Source organism: Coffea eugenioides, chromosome 11 (genome assembly GCF_003713205.1).
Source record: "Coffea eugenioides isolate CCC68of chromosome 11, Ceug_1.0, whole genome shotgun sequence".
Classification (NCBI taxonomy): domain Eukaryota; kingdom Viridiplantae; phylum Streptophyta; class Magnoliopsida; order Gentianales; family Rubiaceae; genus Coffea; species Coffea eugenioides.
The window spans coordinates 51,889,171-51,908,525 of NC_040045.1; the positions used below are offsets into that span (position 1 = coordinate 51,889,171).

The 19,355-nt window shown below is 37.7% G+C and overlaps 1 protein-coding gene across 1 annotated transcript; it reads right to left on the reverse strand.

The window, feature by feature from the left end:
• Positions 1-220: 220 nt before the first annotated feature.
• On the reverse strand, positions 221-19,220 carry LOC113752901. Its single transcript, XM_027296947.1, has 41 exons — positions 19,029-19,220; positions 16,856-18,020; positions 15,917-16,143; positions 15,391-15,837; positions 15,115-15,279; positions 14,790-15,032; positions 14,454-14,699; positions 14,163-14,363; positions 13,784-14,035; positions 13,448-13,702; positions 13,119-13,364; positions 12,791-13,003; positions 12,453-12,707; positions 12,171-12,371; positions 11,837-12,034; positions 11,467-11,715; positions 11,122-11,379; positions 10,743-11,030; positions 10,372-10,614; positions 10,057-10,290; positions 9,773-9,955; positions 9,373-9,624; positions 9,021-9,284; positions 8,334-8,582; positions 7,981-8,238; positions 7,647-7,889; positions 7,306-7,560; positions 7,039-7,221; positions 6,653-6,904; positions 6,315-6,563; positions 5,975-6,229; positions 5,639-5,887; positions 5,304-5,558; positions 4,996-5,232; positions 4,662-4,907; positions 4,326-4,574; positions 3,977-4,198; positions 3,642-3,890; positions 3,311-3,556; positions 1,987-2,490; positions 221-1,910 (listed from the first exon to the last, which is right to left on the reverse strand). The coding sequence occupies exons 1-41, from the start codon at positions 19,068-19,070 to the stop codon at positions 453-455; spliced, it is 12,186 nt and encodes a 4,061-aa protein (XP_027152748.1). The 5' UTR covers positions 19,071-19,220; the 3' UTR covers positions 221-452.
• Positions 19,221-19,355: the final 135 nt, after the last annotated feature.

The following is a 19,355-nucleotide window of genomic DNA, read 5'->3' on the forward strand; positions in this document are numbered from 1 at the left end:
TGTTTGTAATCTTTCCATAATCTGTGGCATTCACACCATTTTTTCCATTAACATCAAGAATTATGATTATTGGCTATTCTTTAATGCTTTTGCTTAAATTGCTCTTCAGAAATTGGAATATAGTGATTAGCAATCTGGATAAGCATGCAGCATGTTGTCTGGTAATTTTCTCTTTATTATTTTCATGCCATCGCAACATATTGTCAAATTCTGAAGCCAGTGAAAACAGAAACTTGACACACACACAAAGCTGAGTATTACTACATCTGTTTGGCATTTACACCTGAATATATGATCCCTATCACTTAGCGCTGTTTAAGTACTGATTTGAAATGCTCCCTATCATGATAGATTTAAACTGATAGCATGTCCTTGGTTTGATGAATTTCAAGTTATCTGCAATAGAAGATTCCAAACTGAACTATGCGGTGCCAAATGGCGATCTTCTTGCTTTACTTTGGTGATGATGGCTTTGGATGAGAAGACTTCCCTGTGATTGCTTTCTTGACCTTAGCTATTGAGTGCTTGACTTTTGATCCAACGCCTGACAAGATACTATGAGATTTCTTTGGAGAAGCTTTGACATGGATATCTCTTGAGGCTTCTACTATGACTGGATGGTCATAGCCTAGCTCTTCTCTTTGCTGTTTATCTTCTTCCCCTTCTTCATCTTTAGCTTCATCAGTGTTCGGTTCCTTAGGTTCAGAAGTTCCTGTTATTCCATTCTTCATCCCTTCTCTTCGAATTGTCTGCTTGCTTTCTGAAATAATGTCTCCAGACACTTGTGAGTTCTCATTCTTTGATACCTCGAGAAGATTAGGAAGTGAAGTCGTAGTTTTTTCCTCTAATATGAGCCCCCCTGTTGCTTTTTCAGTTTCCTTATCTTCGTTGCATGTTACTGGTTCCTGGTCTTCTTTTCCAGCACAGATGCTTTCTGTTTCCTGGACTGGGAGATTCTTGTTGTCAATTAAGCTATCATTTGGATCTCCTCCTCCTTCTTGCTTATCAGAATCACAACAAGGGCCCCCCTCATGTTTTTGCATGTTCAGAAGGAGACTGGTATCCATCTCAGTCACAGGATCAAAAGGCCCCTCCTTTCTAGTTACCTCCAATCTTGATTGGTTGATGGTTTTTTGTTGGCCTTGAGCTTCTCTATCATCTTGTTCTGGCACCAGCTCAGACTCTGAGTTCTCTTCTGATATGGCTGATCTGAATTTCTGTGTTTCGTCATTGCAGTCATTATTAAGTCGTTCCTTTTCTCCATATTCTTCTTTGACTGCCTCTGCTGCAGCCTGGGAAGCATCTCCAGGTTTGAGTTCTTCTGTTTCAGGCTGTAAAGTTTCACCTCTCTGGCCTTTTTGCATTAGTGAGATGTCTTTGTCTTCAGTTAAAAGCTGTCTTTCAATGCCAGTTTCAGGATCTTCTTTTGCCATAATCACCAAATCTGACATTATAATGGAACTTTTATATGGCATGTTGATGTCCTCAGAGTTATTTGTGGCTTGTGTAAGATCAGCCAATCCACCTTTTTGTGCTATTTTATCAACCTGACCTTTGTCTTCCTTACATTCAGCCTTTGTTAAGATTTCTTCTCTGGGTCTCTCCATGACCTTCACTTCTGGAATTAGATCTGATTTTATATAGCTTGACATATCTTCGCATTCATCACTCGCCTTTCTTTCTCTTCCACTTTCTGCTTCTACCTTCGATGCAACAAGATTGAAATCATTGGCACGTTGCAGCTCCTTTATGTTGCCTTGGAATTCTCTTGCCGACTCCTGCCCAGTAAATGGAAAATCAGAGTTTTTGCTCTGATTGTGAAACTTTTTATCTTCATTTTCACTTTTTGTGATATTTTCATCTCCGTCTAGCTTCGTCACACTTATCCATGTTGGGAGACTTTCCTGTCCCTGTGAAAAAAACATCAGTTCTATTCTTGTTCATTTAAAAAATTTCAAGTTATTACTGTTATGCATTTCTTCATACCTCAACCTTTTCTTCCTTTTCCTTATCTTTGATACCACTCCCTTTTGGTATGCTGCTGACCTCTTTTCTGGATTCCTTTTGTGTAATTGAACAATACTGCTCTTCTTTATCCAATTTATTGCTCTCTTCATCTCTAGAAGTTCCAGAGAGAAGTAGACTGACAGCTTTATCAATTCTGCCCTCTTGCTTTTCCAGAACCAAGCCTCCTGTGGCATTAGTCATTTCATACAATGATTCACTTGGTGAATAGTGAGTCACTGTATCATCCTTGTGGCTTTCCAAAGTATTTATGTCTTCTTTGGCAACATCTTCACTCTTTGGATAATCCCCAATCTTTTCATGGACTGGCTTTAGCGGCTCAGCTCCAGACACAATGTATTCACCTAATTTCTTTGATGATGCTGTTGCAGTCACTTCTGAATCATATTTGAATATTTTTTCTTGGTAATTAGAACCCTTTACACCCTCGTCGTACTTTGGAGACCATACTCCAGGAATTTCAACCTATACAAGTATGGGACATAAATTATAATCTCATGTTATGGGTAGCTTAGTTATTACAAATATGGTCCTCATGCATAATAAAGTTGTAGTTAAGAAACCCAAAAGATTTTTTTTGGTCAAACTAGAGAAAAGAGAAGAATGAAACAGTGTATATGACATTATGCAACAAACATGTTTGGTATGGCAGGATAGTGATGACCTGATGAAGACTGCAAGCTAAAACATGCTGAAGCCTGTAAGACCTAGAAGAGTTTATTCTGTTCGATTCCTCTGTTTTTGACCTTCTTTTTATGTTGTGCTATTTCTTTTACTTCTTTCTTTATGCAAGAGATGGACTATTTCATTGATATAATTTGGGTTTGTTGTGGAATTATATTTTTTGGAGTCCAGTCTTTGTGGGCCGCACCTCTGTAAATGTTGGAAGAATCATCAAGAACTAATTTTTTAAAATTTTACAGTCATGGATGATAGAACAGTCATTTCTTCTGCACTATTACAAGTAAGCCATATGATATAAAGGTTACTTAACTCATGTAGGCTTTCTGATTTCTGAAAAATAAAGGTGCTGGTTGGTATCCTAGGGTTTTATCCAGGCAAAATATATATGATGCCCTTAAGAAGAGGTCTATGCTTACATTTCTTTTTTATGAGCTACCTTAATGCACTCAGGGAAGCAAGGAAAAACTTGTTTGTGCTTATGCCATGCAGGGAAGAGAAAGATGGAAGAAACATCATTGGGATTGGATTTCTTAGCTTTTCATTCATTGCAAGCATGCTTTAAGATCATCATGCTAAAGATAGAACTGTATTGCTATGTGACCTTTTCATTTGAAGTAGCCACTTCAGTTTCTGTGTTTCTTCTGGGCAACTTGTCTGCTTTTTCCTGCAATTCTGATTTGGTTGTCGTATCCATTGTACACCTTTGCTGCTTTTCTTCTTCTGCAGGGCAATATTGCACTGTTTCCACCATAATTGGATCTTGGTGAGGTTCTTCAACGACTTTATCTGCACTTGGCTTCTGCTTCTTGAATCTCTGAGTGGCGTCAGATGTCGCAGTTTTGTCAAACTGATATATAATTGATAAAATATAAGATTATACAGTTGAGTTGCTATAGAAAGGGACTAAATCATGGTTATGTTAGTTGTTTAACCTTTGTAGTTTCCCTTGCATTATTTGTGCTGACAGATATTTCATCTACCGTTCCTCTGATATCTTCTTCTGTATTTAGCTCATCAGCACTTGTATCATTCACATTAGTTTCTTCCACATTTTCTCCAAGGGTATAATGTTTTATTTCCTTTGCTGTTAAAACCTCGCAATACCCACCAACAACATTTTCTTCACTTAGGATCTGTTTCTTGGAACTCTGAGCAGCATCAATTATCTCAGGTTCTTCAAACTAGCAAGATTTATGAACTATCAGCATTACAAAGTTGAGTTATTACAAAAAGGAAAGACAAGATGCAGTTATTTATGTTGTCTGACCTGTGTAGTTTCCGTTGCACTGTTTGTGGGTTCTGATATTTCATCAACCTTTTCTTTGGGACATACTCTCGTCTTTAATTCATCAATGGCTGATGTATCCTTGACACTACTTTCCTCCTTTCCTTCTTCTGTTGGACTGTAACTTAGTATTTCCTCTGCAGTTGAAACTTGGGGAGGCCCTTCAACACCCTCATCTTCACTTGCCATCTGGTCGTTGCAATTCTGTGTGACATGCATATTTTCATTATCTTCAAGCTTGTGTAAACGTTTATGAAGCATCAGGCATTTTATGAATCTGAGGTTGCTACAGAAGGAAGGAAAGATGAAGTTGTTATTTTTATTGTCTGACCTTTGTATTTTGACTTGCATCATTTATGACATCAGATACATTGACAATCAATCCTGGCTCAACTTCTGACTGTAGATCATCGCTAGATTTTGTATACTTGACGTTGGTTTCCTCCTTTCTTTCTTCTTCAGGGCTGTAATTAACCTTGTCCTCTGCAGTTGAAACTTGAGGAGGCTCTTTAACGACCTTGTCTGCTGGCATCCCTATTTTGAAACTATGGTTGGCATGAACTGCTTCAGGTTCTTCAAACTGGTACCCATTAATGAAACATTAGCATGATAAAATTGATTATATATATGTGTGTGTGTGTAAATTTATATGTATGTTTTGTGTGACCTTGATACTCCTGCTTGCACAATATGTGGTCTCAGAAATAGTCTCTGCCTGTGCTCCTGGATCTTCCTCTGGCTTTAACTCATCTAGAGTTCTTGTATCCTGGACATTCCACTCTTGTTGTGCAAGGTTGTAATTATCGATTCCCTCTACAGTTGAAATTTGGTCAGACCCTTCAACATCCCTGTCTTCATACGTCATCTGTTTGTGGGAACTCTTAGTGGCATCTATCGTCTCAGGTTCTTGAAACTGTTGTACACCAGTTGAATGATAAGCATTATGAAGTTGAGTTATCATAAAAAGGAAGCTAAAATTATAGGTACTTTTGTTCTTTGACCTTGGTACTTTCACTTGCATTCATTGGGGTCTCTGATGTTTCATTTGACTTTATTTCTGGAGCTCCTTCTGGATTTAACTCAGCTTGCTTTGACACATCCATGACTCTGCCTTCCTCTTTTCCTTCTTCTGTGGAGCTAAAATTGACTAGTTCCACTGCAGTTGAAACTTGGCAAGTTCCATCAACAACTTGGTCTTTAGTTGGAATCTGTTTCTTGAAATCTTCAGTTTCGTCAAGCTAAAATAGATTTTTGCAATATCAGCACTAAGAAATTGAGTTGCTAAAAAACCAAAAAACAATTTACGTACATTTTCATGGACATTTGTACTTTGACTTGCAACTTTTGTGGTACTAGATATTTCATCTACCTTTATTCCTGTTGCTAACTTGTCTGCAGTTGTATCTGTAACATTCGTGTCCTCATTTCTTTCCTCTGTGCAGCCATAGTTTCCTACATGCTCTGCAATCGAGACTTGGAAAGACAGCTCTTTGACAACCTTGTCTTCACTTGGCATCTTTTTGTTGATATCCGGAGCTGCTTCTATTCTCTCAGGTACCTCAAACTGGTATAAAGTTTATCAAATATCAGCAGTAGGAATGTTATTACAAAAAAGGACTAAAGTGGGTATTTTAAATTATAGACCTGTGTACTTTCACTTTCACTTTCACTTTTTGTGGTCAGAGATATTTCTTCTACCCCTATTTCGGGATTCACTCTGGCCTTTTGCTCATCTTTCGTTGCTGTTTCATTGGTATTCCTTTCTGCGTTTCCTTCTTCCGCATGGCTATAATATACTGTTTCCTCTGCAATTGAAACTTGGGGAGGACCTTCAACAACCTTGTCTTCAATTGGCACTTCCTGAGTGACATTAATTGGCTCAGATCCTTTGAACTGGCATTATTTATGGGATATCAGCATTACAGTGTTGATCTAAACCAGAAATGGAATATCAAATTTTAGTTATTATTTTTGTCTGACCTTTGCGTTTTCACTTGCATTTTGTATGGTCTCAGGTACTTCACTGACTGTTAAGTGTGAATTTACTTCGCCCTTTAATTCATCTCTGATTGTTGTATTTTTGACATTCCTTTCCTCCCTTTTTTCTTCTGGTTGGCGGCAACTAACTACTGCTTCTGTAGTTGAAACTCTGGCAGGCGCTTCAACAACCTTGTCTTCCTTTGGCATCTGTTCCTGGAAACTGCTAGTTGCATCAACAGTCTCTGCTTCTTTGAACTGGTATGAATTTTATCAAATGTTAGCATTACAAAGTAATTTGTTACCAAAGGGAATGATGAAATTGGTAGTTATTATTTTTGACCTTTGTGCTTTCGCTTGCATAATGTGTCTCAGATACTTCATCTGCCTTGACTCCTGATTCTACCTTCAGCTTTAATTCATCTATGATAGCTTTATCCTTGACATTCTTTTCCTCTCCCTCATCTGCATGGTGATAATTTACTATTTCATCCATAGTTGATACATGGTGAAGCCCTTCAACGTCCTTGTCTTTACTTGTTATCTGTTCTTCGATACTCTGAGCGGCATCAATTGGCTCAGGTTCTTGAAACTGGTATAAATTTTTTATTGTCAGCTGTATGATATTGAGCTATCACCAAAAGGAATACTTAAATTATTGGTACTTTTAACTTTTTTGACCTTAATACTTCCACTTGCATTCATCATGGTCCGAGATGCATCATCTGGCTTTATTCCTGGAGCTACTTCTGGCTGTAATTCATCCTGGATTGCTGCATCTGTCACATTCCTTTCCTCCTTTCCTACTCCTGGGATATCATTTACTTGTTCCTTTGCAGTTGATACTTGGAAAGGTTGTTCAGCAACTTTGTCTTTACTTGTGATCTCCTTCTCTAAACTTTGGTTTGTATCATTCACATGGTATCCTTCAAGCTGTAATAGAGTTATGCGACATCAGCATTGTGGAACTGAGTTGTTACCAAAACAGAACACTAATTTCTTAATATTTTTCCTTTGGCCTTTGTATTTTGACTAGCATTTAATGTGGTCTTAGAGTTTTCATCTACCTTTATTCTGGTTGGTGACTCATCACCAGTCGCATTGTCAACACTCTTGTCCTTTATTTCTTGGCTAAAACTTCCAACAACCTTGGCAATTGAAACTTGGATAGACCTTTCACCAATCTTGTCTTCTCTTGGCATCTGTGTGTTCACTCCCTTAGTTGCTTCTATGTTCTCAGGTAGTTCAAACTGGTATAAATTTTATGAAACTGTAATATTAGGAAGTTGATGTTACATAAATAAGGATGAACTTTAGTTAGTCTGTTCTTATACCTCTGTAGTTTTACTTGTACTATTTGTGCTCTCAGATATTTCATCTTCCTCCATTTTGTGATCTGCTTCCGGATTCAAGTAATCTCTGTTTGTTGTTTCCTTGACATTTGTTTCTGTCTTTCCTTCTTCATCAGGGCTATAACTTACTAATTCCTCTGGAGTGGGAACTTGGGGTGGCCTTTCAACAATCTCATCTTCACTTGGCATCTCTTTCTTGAAACTTGGGCTGACATCAACAATTTCAGGTCCTTTGAACTGGTAAGAAATTTATGAAGCATCAGCATTGTGATGTTGAGCTGGTACAAAAGTGAAAAATGAAATAACGAATTTTGTTGTTTGACCTTTGTAATTTGACTTGCATTGTCTATTGTTGGAGATATTTCTCCTGGATCTAGTTCAGGCTTTAACTTATCACTGATGGTTGTAACATTGAGATTCCTTTCCTCCTTTTCTTCCTCTCCAGGGCTATCGGTAATTGTTTGTTCTGCAGTTGAAACTTTGGGTGGCCCTTCAACAACCTTGCCTTCCTTTGTCTGCTCTTCCTGGAAACTATCAGTTGCATCAACAGTCTTGGCTTCTGTAAGCTGTTGTGAAATGTTATTAATTATTAGCATTGTGAAGTCATCTATTACAATAAGAAAAAGATGAAATTGGTAGTTCTGATTCTTATTTTACCTTTGTACTTTCACTTGCATAATGCGTTTCAGATATTTCATCTGCCATCATTCTTGATTCTGTCTTTGGCTTTGCTTCAAGGTTTTCATCTGCCGGTGTTCTATCCTTGACATGCTTTACCTCTCCTCCATCTGCAAGGTGATCATTTACTAATTTGTCTGCTGGTAATGTGCCCGGAGACCTTTCAACAACCTTATCTTCTTCTTTTATTTGTTTGCTAAAACTCTGAGTGGTATCAATTGGCTCAGGTTCTTGAAGCTGGTATATATATATATATATGTTGAAATGTTAGCTTGCTGCATGATGAAGTTCGAAAAAGAGACCTGAAATTTGTAGGTATCATGTGCTTTGACCTTTTTGCTTTCGCTTTCATTCATGTCTTCGGATAGTCCATATAGCTTGACTCCTGGAGCTACTTCTGGCTTTAACTCATCTTGAGTTGCTGCATCATTGACATTCCTTTCCTTTCCTCCTCCTGCTGGCTTATAGTTTGCTGATACCTCTCCAGCTGAAACTTGGGAAAGTTCTTCGTTGACTTTGTCTTTTCTTGGGATGTCTTTCTCCAAATTTTCAGCCATGTCAGTCTCATTTGTGTCTTCAAGCTGGAATGTGTATGCAACATCAGGATTATGAAAGTTGAGTCATCATAAAAAAATGGAAGATGAAACTTTAGAGTTTTTCTCTTTATCCTTATAATTTTGTGATGTTGGATATTTATCTGCCTTTATTATTGTTGACAACTTGTCTCCAGTTGTATTGTTGACATTGTCCTCCTTTCTTTCTTCTGCAGGCCTATAATTTTCAACATTCTCTACAACTGAAACTTGATGAGTTCCCTCAATAATGTCGTCTTCACTTTCCATGTTTGTGTTGGGTCCATGAATTGCTTCTATATTTTCAGATACTTTCAACTGGTATGCATGCTATGAAACATTGTTATTATAAAGCTGAGTTGTAACAGAACAGAAGGAATTGTTATTTTGTAGTTGGACCATTGGAGTTATGCTTGCAGTTTTTGTGGTCTTAAATGTTTCATATACCTCTACCTTGGAATCCCGTTCCGGCTTTAACTCATATCTGGTTGTTGTTTCCTTGACATAACTTTCTGCCTTAACTTCTTCTGTGTTGCGGTAGCTTACTGTTTCTTCTTTAGTTGAAGACGGGTGCAGCCCTTCCACAATTTCATGGTAGCTTACTGTTTCTTCTTTAGTTGAAGACAGATGTAGCCCTTCCACAATTTCGTCTTCATGTGGAATGTCTTTCTTGAGATTCTGAGTGAATTCAATACAGCAAGGTTGTTTGAACTGTATAGATTTGATGAAATATGATCATTATGAAGTGGAATTGTTACAAAAATGAATGACAAAATTCTAGTTATCTTTGTTGCCTGACCTTTGTACTTTCACTTGCATTTTCTGTGGTCTCAGATTCTTTAGTGTCATTTTCTTCTTGAACTCCATGTGGATTTGAATCATGGCTGAGTGTTGCATCATTTACATTTTCCTCCTTAACTTCCTCTTTGCAGAAGTAATTCACTGCTTCTTCTGTTGTTGAAACTTTGGGAGGCCCATGAACAACCTTCTCTTCCCTTGTCGTTAGTTGGTTTAAACTCTGAGTTGCATCCACAGTTTCAGGATCTTCAAACTGCTTTCAATTTTATAAAACATCAGGATTACCAAGTTGGTTTGTGGCAAAATAAAAGGATAAAATGGGTAGGTTTGTTGACCTTTATACTTTCACTTGCATTATCTATGGTATCAAATATTTCATTTGCCCTGACTCCTGCATTTACCTTGGGCTGTAATTCATCTGCAGTTGATGTGTCCTTGACACTCTTTTTCTTATCTTCTGCAAGGTGGTAATTTAATATTTCATCTGGAGTTGATACTTGGTCATGCTGTTCAACAACCTTTTCTTTACTTGGTATCTTTTTGTTGACAGTCTCAGTGGCATCAATGGGCTCAGGTTCTTGAAACTGGTATGAGTTGTTTGGAACATTAGCACAAGCACATTTACTTATCAGAAAATGGAAAATTGAATTTGTTTTTGTTCTTTGATCTATGTAGTTGTGCTTACATTCCTGATGGACTGTGATAATCCATCCGACTTTATTCCTGGAGCTAATTCTGGATTTAATTCTTCTTGCATTGCTGTATCATTGACATCTCTTTCCTCCTCTGGTTTTTCTGCAGGGCTATAATTTATTTTCTCTTCTGCAGTTGAAACTGGGTAAGGTCCTTCAAGGCCTTTGTCTTCAGGCGGACTTTGTTTTTTGGGGCTCTGAGCATCAAATATCTCAGTTCCTTCAAACTGAGGTAAATTATATTGGACTTAAGAATCAAGAAGTTGAGTTGTACAGAAAGGAAAGAAATATGTTTCATGTTCATAAACCTTTTTGCTTTGACTTGCATTGCTTGTGGTTGCTGATACTTTATCTACCTTCACTTCTTGATCTACTTCTGGTTTTAAGTCAGCTCCAGTTGTATCAATGCCATTCCTTTTCTCCTTTCTTTCTTCTGCATTGCAATAATTAACTTCAATTGACACTTGCATAGGCCCCTCGACAACCTGTTCTTCACTTGACATTGGTGTGTTTGTTCTCTGAGATGCATCTGTTACCTCAGGTTCTTCAAACTGGTATAAATAGAAACATATTAGAAATTTGAGTTTTAATGAAAGGAAAGAGGAAATTCTATTTACTTTTCTAGTTTGACTTCTGTACTTTCACTCGAATTTTTTGTGACATTAGGTATCTCATCTACCTTTTGTCCTATATGTCTCTCAGGCTTTGACTCATCTGCTGTTGTAACTGTGACATTCCTTTTCTCCTTTCCTACTTCTGCATTGTCTACGGTCGGAGATATTTCTCCTGGATCTATTTCAGGCTTTAACTCATCGCTGATTGTTGTAACATTGAGATTCCTTTCCTCCTTTTCTTCTTGTCCAGGGCTTTGATTAGTTGTTTGTTCTGCAGTTGTAACAACCTTGTCTTGCTGTGGCATCTTTTCCTGGAAACTATGAGTTGCATCAACAGTCTTGGCTTCTGTAAGCTGTTGTGTAATGTTATTAATTATAAGCATTATGAAGTCATCTATTACAATAAGAAAAGGATGAAATTGGTAGTTCTGATTCTTATTTTACCTTTGTACTTTCACTTGCATAATGCGTTTCAGATATTTCATCTGCCATCATTCCTGATTCTGTCTTAGGCTTTGCTTCGTGGTTTTCATCTGCCAGTGTTCTATCGTTGACATTCTTTACCTCTACTCCCTCTGCAAGTTGATAATTTACTATTTTGTCTGCTGGTAATTTGTCCGGAGACATTTTGACAACCTTATCTTCTCTTTTTATTTGTTTGTTGACACTCTGAGTGGTATCACTTGGCTCAGGTTGTTGAAACTGGCATACATATGTTGAAATGTTAGCTTGATGCATGATGAAGTCCAAAAAAGCAACCTGAAATTTGTGGGTATCTTGTTCTTTGACCTTTGTGCTTTTGCTTTCATTCACGTCTTCGTATATTTCATATAGCTTTACTCCTGGAGCTACTTCTGGCTTTAACTCATCTTGAGCTCCTGCATCATTGATATTCCTTTCCTTTCCTCCTTCTGTCGGGTTATAGTTTGCTGGTTCCTCTCCAGCTGAAACTTGGGAAGGTTCTTCATTGACTTTGTCTTTTCTTGGATTGTCTTTCTCCAAAATTTCAGCCACATCAGTGCCAGTGGTTTCTTCAAGCTGGAATGTGTATGCAACATCAGGATTATGAAAGTTGAGTTATTATACAAAATGGAAGACAAAACTTTAAGAGTCTCTCTCTTTATCGTTTATAATTTTGTGATGTTGGATATTTATCTACCTTTATTATTGTTGACAACTTGTCTCCAGTTGTATTGTCGACATTGTCGACATTGTCCTCCTTTCTTTCTTCTGCAGGCCTATAATTTCCAACATTCTCTACAATTGAAACTTGATGAGCTCCTTCAATAACATCGTCTTGAGTTTCCATGTCTGCGTTGATTACACGAGTTGCTTCTCTATTTTCAGATACTTGCAACTGTTATATATGCTATGAATCATCAGTATTGTGAAGTTGAGTTGTAACAGAATAGAAGAACTAGGTAATTTGTAGTTAGACCATTGGAGTTATGCTTGCAGTTTTTGTGGTCTTAGATGTTTCATATGCCTCTTACCTTGGAATCCAGTTCCTGCTTTATCTCATCTCTGGTTGCTGTTTCCTTGACATAGCCTTCTGCCTTAACTTCTTCTGCATTGCAGTAGTTTACTGTTTCTTCTTTAGTTGAAGCCAGGTGAAGCCCTTCCACAATTTCGTCTTCATGTGGAATGTCTTTCTTGAAATTCTGAGAGAATTCAATGCAGTGAGGTTGTTCGACCTGTATAGACTTGATGATAATTATGAAGCGGAATTCTTACAAAAATGAATAACAAAATTGTAGATATCTTTGTTGTCTGACCTTCGTACTTTCACTTGCATTTTCTGTGGTCTCAGATTCTTTAGTGGCGTTTTCTTCTTGAACTACATGTGGATTTAAATCATGGCTGAGTGTTGCATCCTTGACGTGGTCTTCCTCCTTAACTTCCTCTGCACAGCAGTAATTCACCGCTTCTTCTGTTGTTGAAACTTTGGGAGGCCCGTCAACAACCTTCTCTTCCCTTGTCATCTGTCGGTTGAAACTCTGAGTTGCATCCACAGTTTCAGAATCTTCAAACTGCTTTCAATGTTTATAAAACATCAGGATTACCAAGTTGGTTTGTGGCAAAATAAAAAGATGAAATGGGTAGGCTTGTTGACCTTTGTATTTTCACTTGCATTTTCAGTGGTCTCAGATGCTTTAGTGTCATTTTCTCCTTGATCTACATCTGGATTTAACTCATGGCTGAGTGTTGCGTCCTTAACATTGTCTTCGTCCTTAACGTCTGGAGAGCAATAATTCGCTGCTTCTGCTGTTGAAACTTTGGGAGGTCTGTCAACAACCTTGTCTTCCCTTCTCTTTTGGTTCAAACTCTGAGTTGCATCAACAATTTTAGGATTTTCAAACTGCTTTCAATGTTTATATAACATCAGGATTACCAAGTTTTTTATGGCAAAATGAAAAGATGAAATGTGTAGGTTTGTTGACCTTTGTACTTTCACTTGCATTATCTTTGGTATCAAATATTTCATTTGCCCTGACTCCTGGATCTACCTCAGGCTGTAAGTCATCTGCGGTTGTTGTGTCCTTGACATTTTCCTCTTCTTCCACAAGGTGGTAATTTACTAGTTCCTCTGGAGTTGATACTTGGTCAGCCTGTTCAATGACCTTTTCCTCATGTGATATCTGTTTATTGACAGTCTGAGTGACGTCAATGGGCTCAGGTTCTTGAAACTGGTATGAATTGTTTGGAACATCAGTATAAGCACATTTACTTATCAGAAAATGGAAAACTGAATTTGTGTTTGTTCTTTGACCTTTGTACTTGTGCTTGCATTGCGGATGGACTCTGATAATTCATCCAACTTTAGTCCTGTAGCTAATTCTGGATTTAATTCCTCTTGCATTGCTGTATCCTTGACATCTCTTCCCTCCTCTTCTTTTTCTGCAGGGCTATAATTTACTTTCTCTTCTGCAGTTGAAACTGGGTAAGCTCCTTCAAGACCTTTCTCTTCAGGTGGACATTGTTTTTTGAAGCTCTGAGCGGCATCATATATCTCAGTTTCTTCAAACTGAGGTAAATTACATAGGACTTAAGAATTAAGAAGTTGAGTTGTACAGTAAGGTAAGAAACAAATTTTATGTTCTTGAACCTTTTTGCTTTGATTTGCATTGCTTGTTGTTGCTGATACTTCATTTACCTTCACTTCTGGATCTACTTCTGGATTTAAGTCATCTCCAGTTGTATCAATGCCTTTCCTTTTCTCCTTTCTTTCTTCTGCAGTGCAATAGTTTACTACATTCTCTGTAACTGACACTTGCATAGGCCCCTCGACAACCTGTTCTTCACTTGACATTGGTGTGTTTATTCTCTGAGTTGCTTCTATTACCTCAGGTTCTTCAAACTGGTATACATAGAAACATCTTAGGAAGTTGAGCTTTGAAGAAAGGAAAGAGGAAATCTGATTACTTTTGTAGTTTGACCACAGTACTTTCACTTGAATTTTTTGTGACATTAGGTATTTCATCTACCTTTTGTCCTGTATATATCTCAGGCTTTGACTCAACTGCTTCTGATGTAACTTTGACATTCCTTTTTTCCCTTCCTACTTCTGCAGGGCTGTAATTTTCTAATCGCTCAGCAATTTCCAAAGGCCCTTCACCAACCTTCTTGTTGCTTAGCAAATGATTGTTCAAACTTTGCATGGCTTCAATCATCCCAGCTTCTTTAAACTGACAAGAGTTTTACAAAACATTAGTGTCACAAGGTTGAGTAATTGCAAAAGCAAAAGAGGATTTATAGTTACTTTAATTGTCACCAACCTTTTTACTGTTACTTGCTTCATCTACAGTGTCAGAAACTTCATCTGTACTTAATCCTGTCTTCACTTCTGGCTTCAACTCATCTTCTGTCTCTGTATCAATGTCATTTTTCTCCCTTTTATCTTCTGGAAGGTGATCATTTAGTCTTTCCTCTGCTGTTTGGTGATGCCCTTCAATAACCTGTTCTTCGTCTGAGATTTGTTTCTCCAAACTCTGAGTGCTATAAATTGTCTGAGGTTCTTCGGTCTGTTGTGCATTCAATGAAACATCAGAAAAAACTAAGTTTAGTTGTTAAGCATGGAAAAGATGATATTTTAGTTGTTCATGGTTGTTGACCTTTGAAGTTTGACTTGCATTGTTTGTGCTTTCATTTGGCTTTGCTTCTGGTTCTACTTCTTGCTTGATATCATCATAAGTAGTTTTATTATTTTCACTTCCTATCTCCTTTCCTTCTCCAGTGCCGAATTTTTCTGTTTCATCTGCTGCTAAAACTTGGCTGGGCCCTTCAACAAACTTTTCTTCAGTTGGCATCTCTATCTTGAAACTCTCTGTGGCATCGCTTGTCTCAGGTTCTTCAAACTGGCTTGAATGTCATGAAACATGAGTTTTGTGATGGTGAGATGTTATAGAAAGGAAAGATGTAGTAATTTTATTCTTTGACCTTGGTGCTGCTTTTTGTATTGTTTGTGCCAACAAATGTTCCATCTGCCTTTACTCCTGGATTTACTTCGAGCTTCAGATCATCTTCTTGCTTGCTCTTTTGGTTTATTACCTCTAGAGGAGAACAACAGCTAGAATCCTCTCTACTTCTATGCTTGTTGCCGATCTATCATATAGACTCCTCAGTCAGCCTTCAACCAAATGTAAGAAAGTACAGGAAAGGAAATGGACATAAGGGAAACATAACATTTCAGATGCAAAATCTTAGCATCCTAACCTTCTCAAGTGAATGGTCATTTAATAGGATATCTTGCATTTCATTCGATTGCTCAATAAGAATTGGTTCACCTTGAAGCTTGTCTTCATTTATTTCTGTCTCTTCTGCTATGGTGAACACTTGAGGATTTTCAATGTCTGCCTTGGATTGGAGAGGTTCATCAGGACTCATGAATGGCGTAGTTGCTTCCTCATATTGGTGGTCCTCTTTATTTGGCTGATTTTCTTTTCCCAGCGACTGAGAAATAGCCAGTTGTTCACGATCCTTGCTTGTGTCATCTGAATTATGACTGTTCTCATCCTCTGTCTTTTTTCCTATGGAAAGTCCCCTTCTGTCTTCATACTCTATCGGTGCAGAATCATCTACCTCAGAGACATGTTCTTTACCCCCTGTTTCTGATGCTTCTTTCCCATTATTTTTTACAGGAAGCAACACTGGGTTGTTTGCCTGTTTGCAGCGTATGTGGAATTTAGTTTTATAGGCAAGACATGAAAAATGAGACTTTTGGAAATGGTAAACAGCTTACCTCATCAACTGCATTATTGTCTATAGATATCATTTGAAATTCCTGAACAGAGCTATTGTCTTTCACTGATTCTGTCATTCTTCTGTTTCCCTCTTCTAAATCAGTAGCTACATTGTTGCCTCTGATTTTTTGATCATTCATGCAATTGGCTGCTTCTATGGGGCACATGCTAATAACATTCTTGACCTCTAAATCTTCTCCTGACTTGCTTTCCATACTGTGGCTACCTACATTTTGTATCAAATGCTATCAGTTCTACTCTCTATCACCAAGTGGGCAAATTTGTGTGTCTCATTTTACTGTTGGATATTTTACCCTCCATAAAATTGACCTAAAATGGATACACCTTTGTGTTTGAAGCAAAAGCTATTGAACTTAAGTGGTGAGGGTTGAAGGATTCAATGGTCAGACCAAGTAGTTAGTGTCATGGGCACCTTCAACTTGTCAATTACATAACCATCTTATGAAGAAGTTTGTTTCTATTTCAGAATACAAATTGTTTTCTAGCTCTTTGGTGGCATCAATGATAATATTTAACTGCATACCTATCTGTTCTTCAACTAAAATATTCTTTTTGTATGCACAAATTAATTTTTTTGTTTCAGCTATCTTGTTTTTGATGGAGCCTTTGCTTTTGAGGTTGGAAAGCTTGCAACTTGATCATGTGCATAGATTGTAATGTGCTTATCTTGCCTAAGGTGATCTGTTGCCCTTGTTTTATTCAGGTTATGAGTTCACCCTTTTGATTACACATATGGAGGGAATGACTGTTGCGAGTCTGGGTCTATGAGAATCTAGGGAAGTTTACTGAGTTTGCAGGCAGCATATCTTATGTGTTCTTGGCTATACAAGCATAATTATGCTATTTCTGACAATAGGCCGTATTTTGTCACCATCGAAGAACTCGTAAGGAACAGAATCTGAAATTTAATTACTCACTCTGTGACGTAGAATTGTGTTCTCCTGAAGAAACTTCATCTTTCTCCTGCACTGTTTCTTCAGTATCGTCCCCATGATTTTCCTTGGTCTGGCTTTCCTTCTCGCTCATTGATAGTATATCAGAGACTGCTCTGACAGATTCAGGCCTGTCATAGGAACTGCTTCCTCTTTCACTAATAGAACATTCTAAGCAGCCTGTACCTAGAATTTCAAGTTGATTGTGCGTTATTTCTTCCATGTCCTGACTTAATATATTTGTGTCTTGAATGCCTTCTGTTTTGGTGCTTGACTTTCCTTCAAGTTGTTCAACATTGTCTGAGTCCTTATTCTTTGACATTGTCTCATCCATCGATTTAGCTACCAAAGTGCTATTTCCAGGCTGTTCTGTATTGCTGTCACGGTTTTCTTTTTCCTTCTTGTCATCCTCATTGTTTGGATATTCATAATGGCAGGAGATGCCAACATCTTCATTGCCACCATCTGTTGTCCCATGAGTTGATTTGACCTCATAATTTGTAACACCAAGTCCTGCTGTTCCAGCACGTGAATCTGTCATAGTTAAGGTCATCACATGGCCAGCTGGCTGTATTTCAGCAATTTGAGCATTTTCTTTGGCCTCTTCTATACGGTCACTCTGGCACACTGTTTGTGTTGAGGTGCTTTCTGATAGATCAGAACCATCTCCTTTCCCTGTTATTTCATCTATCTCACTGACAGTTGAATGCAAAATTTCAGAATCCAACTTCATATCATCTGTAATTGATGAGATCTTCGGGAAGTTTGCTTCTTTAGCCTGGAAACTTGTTTCATGTGGATCCCCTTCAAAGGATGCGGTTGTGTCATTAAAATTGTACCCCATGCCACCCTCTTCAAAATAAGCCCCTCTTCCAACATTGTTTACTTCTGCACTGTGAGCTGAGGTTGGTTCAATTGAATGTCTACTTGATTCTTCCTTTACACTGCCTCCACACTCAGCTTTCTTCTGATTGCTTGAGTCAGGTTCGGTATTCATTTCACAGTTTTCGGATTCATAGCTGCCGTCAGTATCATTGTGAAGAGGCTCTACTTGCTTTATTTCTGCAAGGGGATGGTTGCTAACTGGTGTACCAATAGTATGGAGTTCTTTGACTTCCTTCTCTGTTTCTTGCAGAAAAAGGTGAAGATCCTGAAATTTAAAAAAATTTGGAGGCAAACCATTAAACAAAAGGAAGATGAATGGTCAATTGCTAATAGCGCCATTTAAGTAGGCAAATGAAACTTGATTTGACAGCAGCACTTTGTCCTCTTTCCATTTTATGTTCTTAAAATTATTCTTTTTTGGGCTAACGAGCATCATGTTAGAAATTCTCAGTGAAGTTGATTTCAAATCGAACATGTAAGACTGATACTCAAAAATACTGAAGTTTTGGCTTAGGATTGAGTCTGCTGTAAAAATTCAGCTTGCAGAGGAGAAGTTCTATATGATTATAGCCTAAATAACCATTAGTAATTAGAGGAACTTGACAGTGTAAATACGTTCATGCTTGCTTTTTTTTTCTGGTTTGTCTCATCAAAAAGATTCTACAATCGATGTCCTCAACTAAAAGATGTTCTTTGTTTGTTCCTTTATGAGGTCAAAAATTTCACTTATTGATCTGCTGTATATGCAACTAAATATATGAGCAGTTCCGGTATACTTTCATAATATAGCTTATAAAAGTGGAAACTGGAAACTTCTAAGTATAAGGCGACTGACAATCTCAACTAGGTGTGTGTAGCCGGCTTCAAGGACTCAGATCAAGCTAGGAGGAACAATTGCTCAACGGTATTGTTGTCATACTACATATTGAAAGGAGGCTAGCGCCATTTTTTTTGGTACAGTAAATCAACTTCTGTATGATCATATGCCAATTAACATGATCTCCTCTTATCTGTCAACTTCTTGTTGTACGTTCATTCCAACCCCCTAAAAACTGAAAAACAAGATATTCTAATTTGAAGGTTTTATACTAGAATCTTCATCTCAGTTACAGCTATTCTGCAAATTTTCACATAGCCATTTTGTAGTAGAATGCACATAACTGATAAAGTCAAGACTATATGTGTACATGATCTGAGAACTAATATTGATGCATAGGCTACTGAGCAGTGGTATAAACTAGCTGACTTATCAGATAAAAGGAATGTCACTTACCGTTGCAAATATGGTTTGTGGTTTATCATCTTCAGTTGCCATTTGTGATGCAGTAGTAAGAATAAGCTTACGAGTTGGACTTAGATTTCTATTCGTATGAGGTGGTCTGCATTGTAATCGGCTCTTTTTCTTAAGAATAAAGGGGGGCTTTTATGTCTGTCCTTGAAGAGTAGATGACATTTAACGATCTTTTTTGATGGACGTGTGTTACTAAAGTAGGCAAAAAATGACAAAGTGCCACTTGTTATATGCTATTATGTATTTGATTCGGTTGGATATTTAATGTTCCTCGAACGTAATTATTCACCATTTCACATGACCATGCGG

Bases quoted from the DNA above. Each gene is read 5' to 3' on its own strand.
- LOC113752901 (XM_027296947.1), bottom strand. From the start codon at position 19,070: ATGGCAACTGAAGATGATAAACCACAAACCATATTTGCAACG. The intron at 15,838-15,916 runs GTAAGCTGTTTA...CGCTGCAAACAG, and splicing joins ACAATAATGCAGTTGATGAG to GCAAACAACCCAGTGTTGCT. The intron at 15,033-15,114 runs GTCAAAGAATAA...CATTCAAGCCAG, and splicing joins ATACAAAAAGCAGCACCAAG to TTTGAAGAACCTGAGACAAG.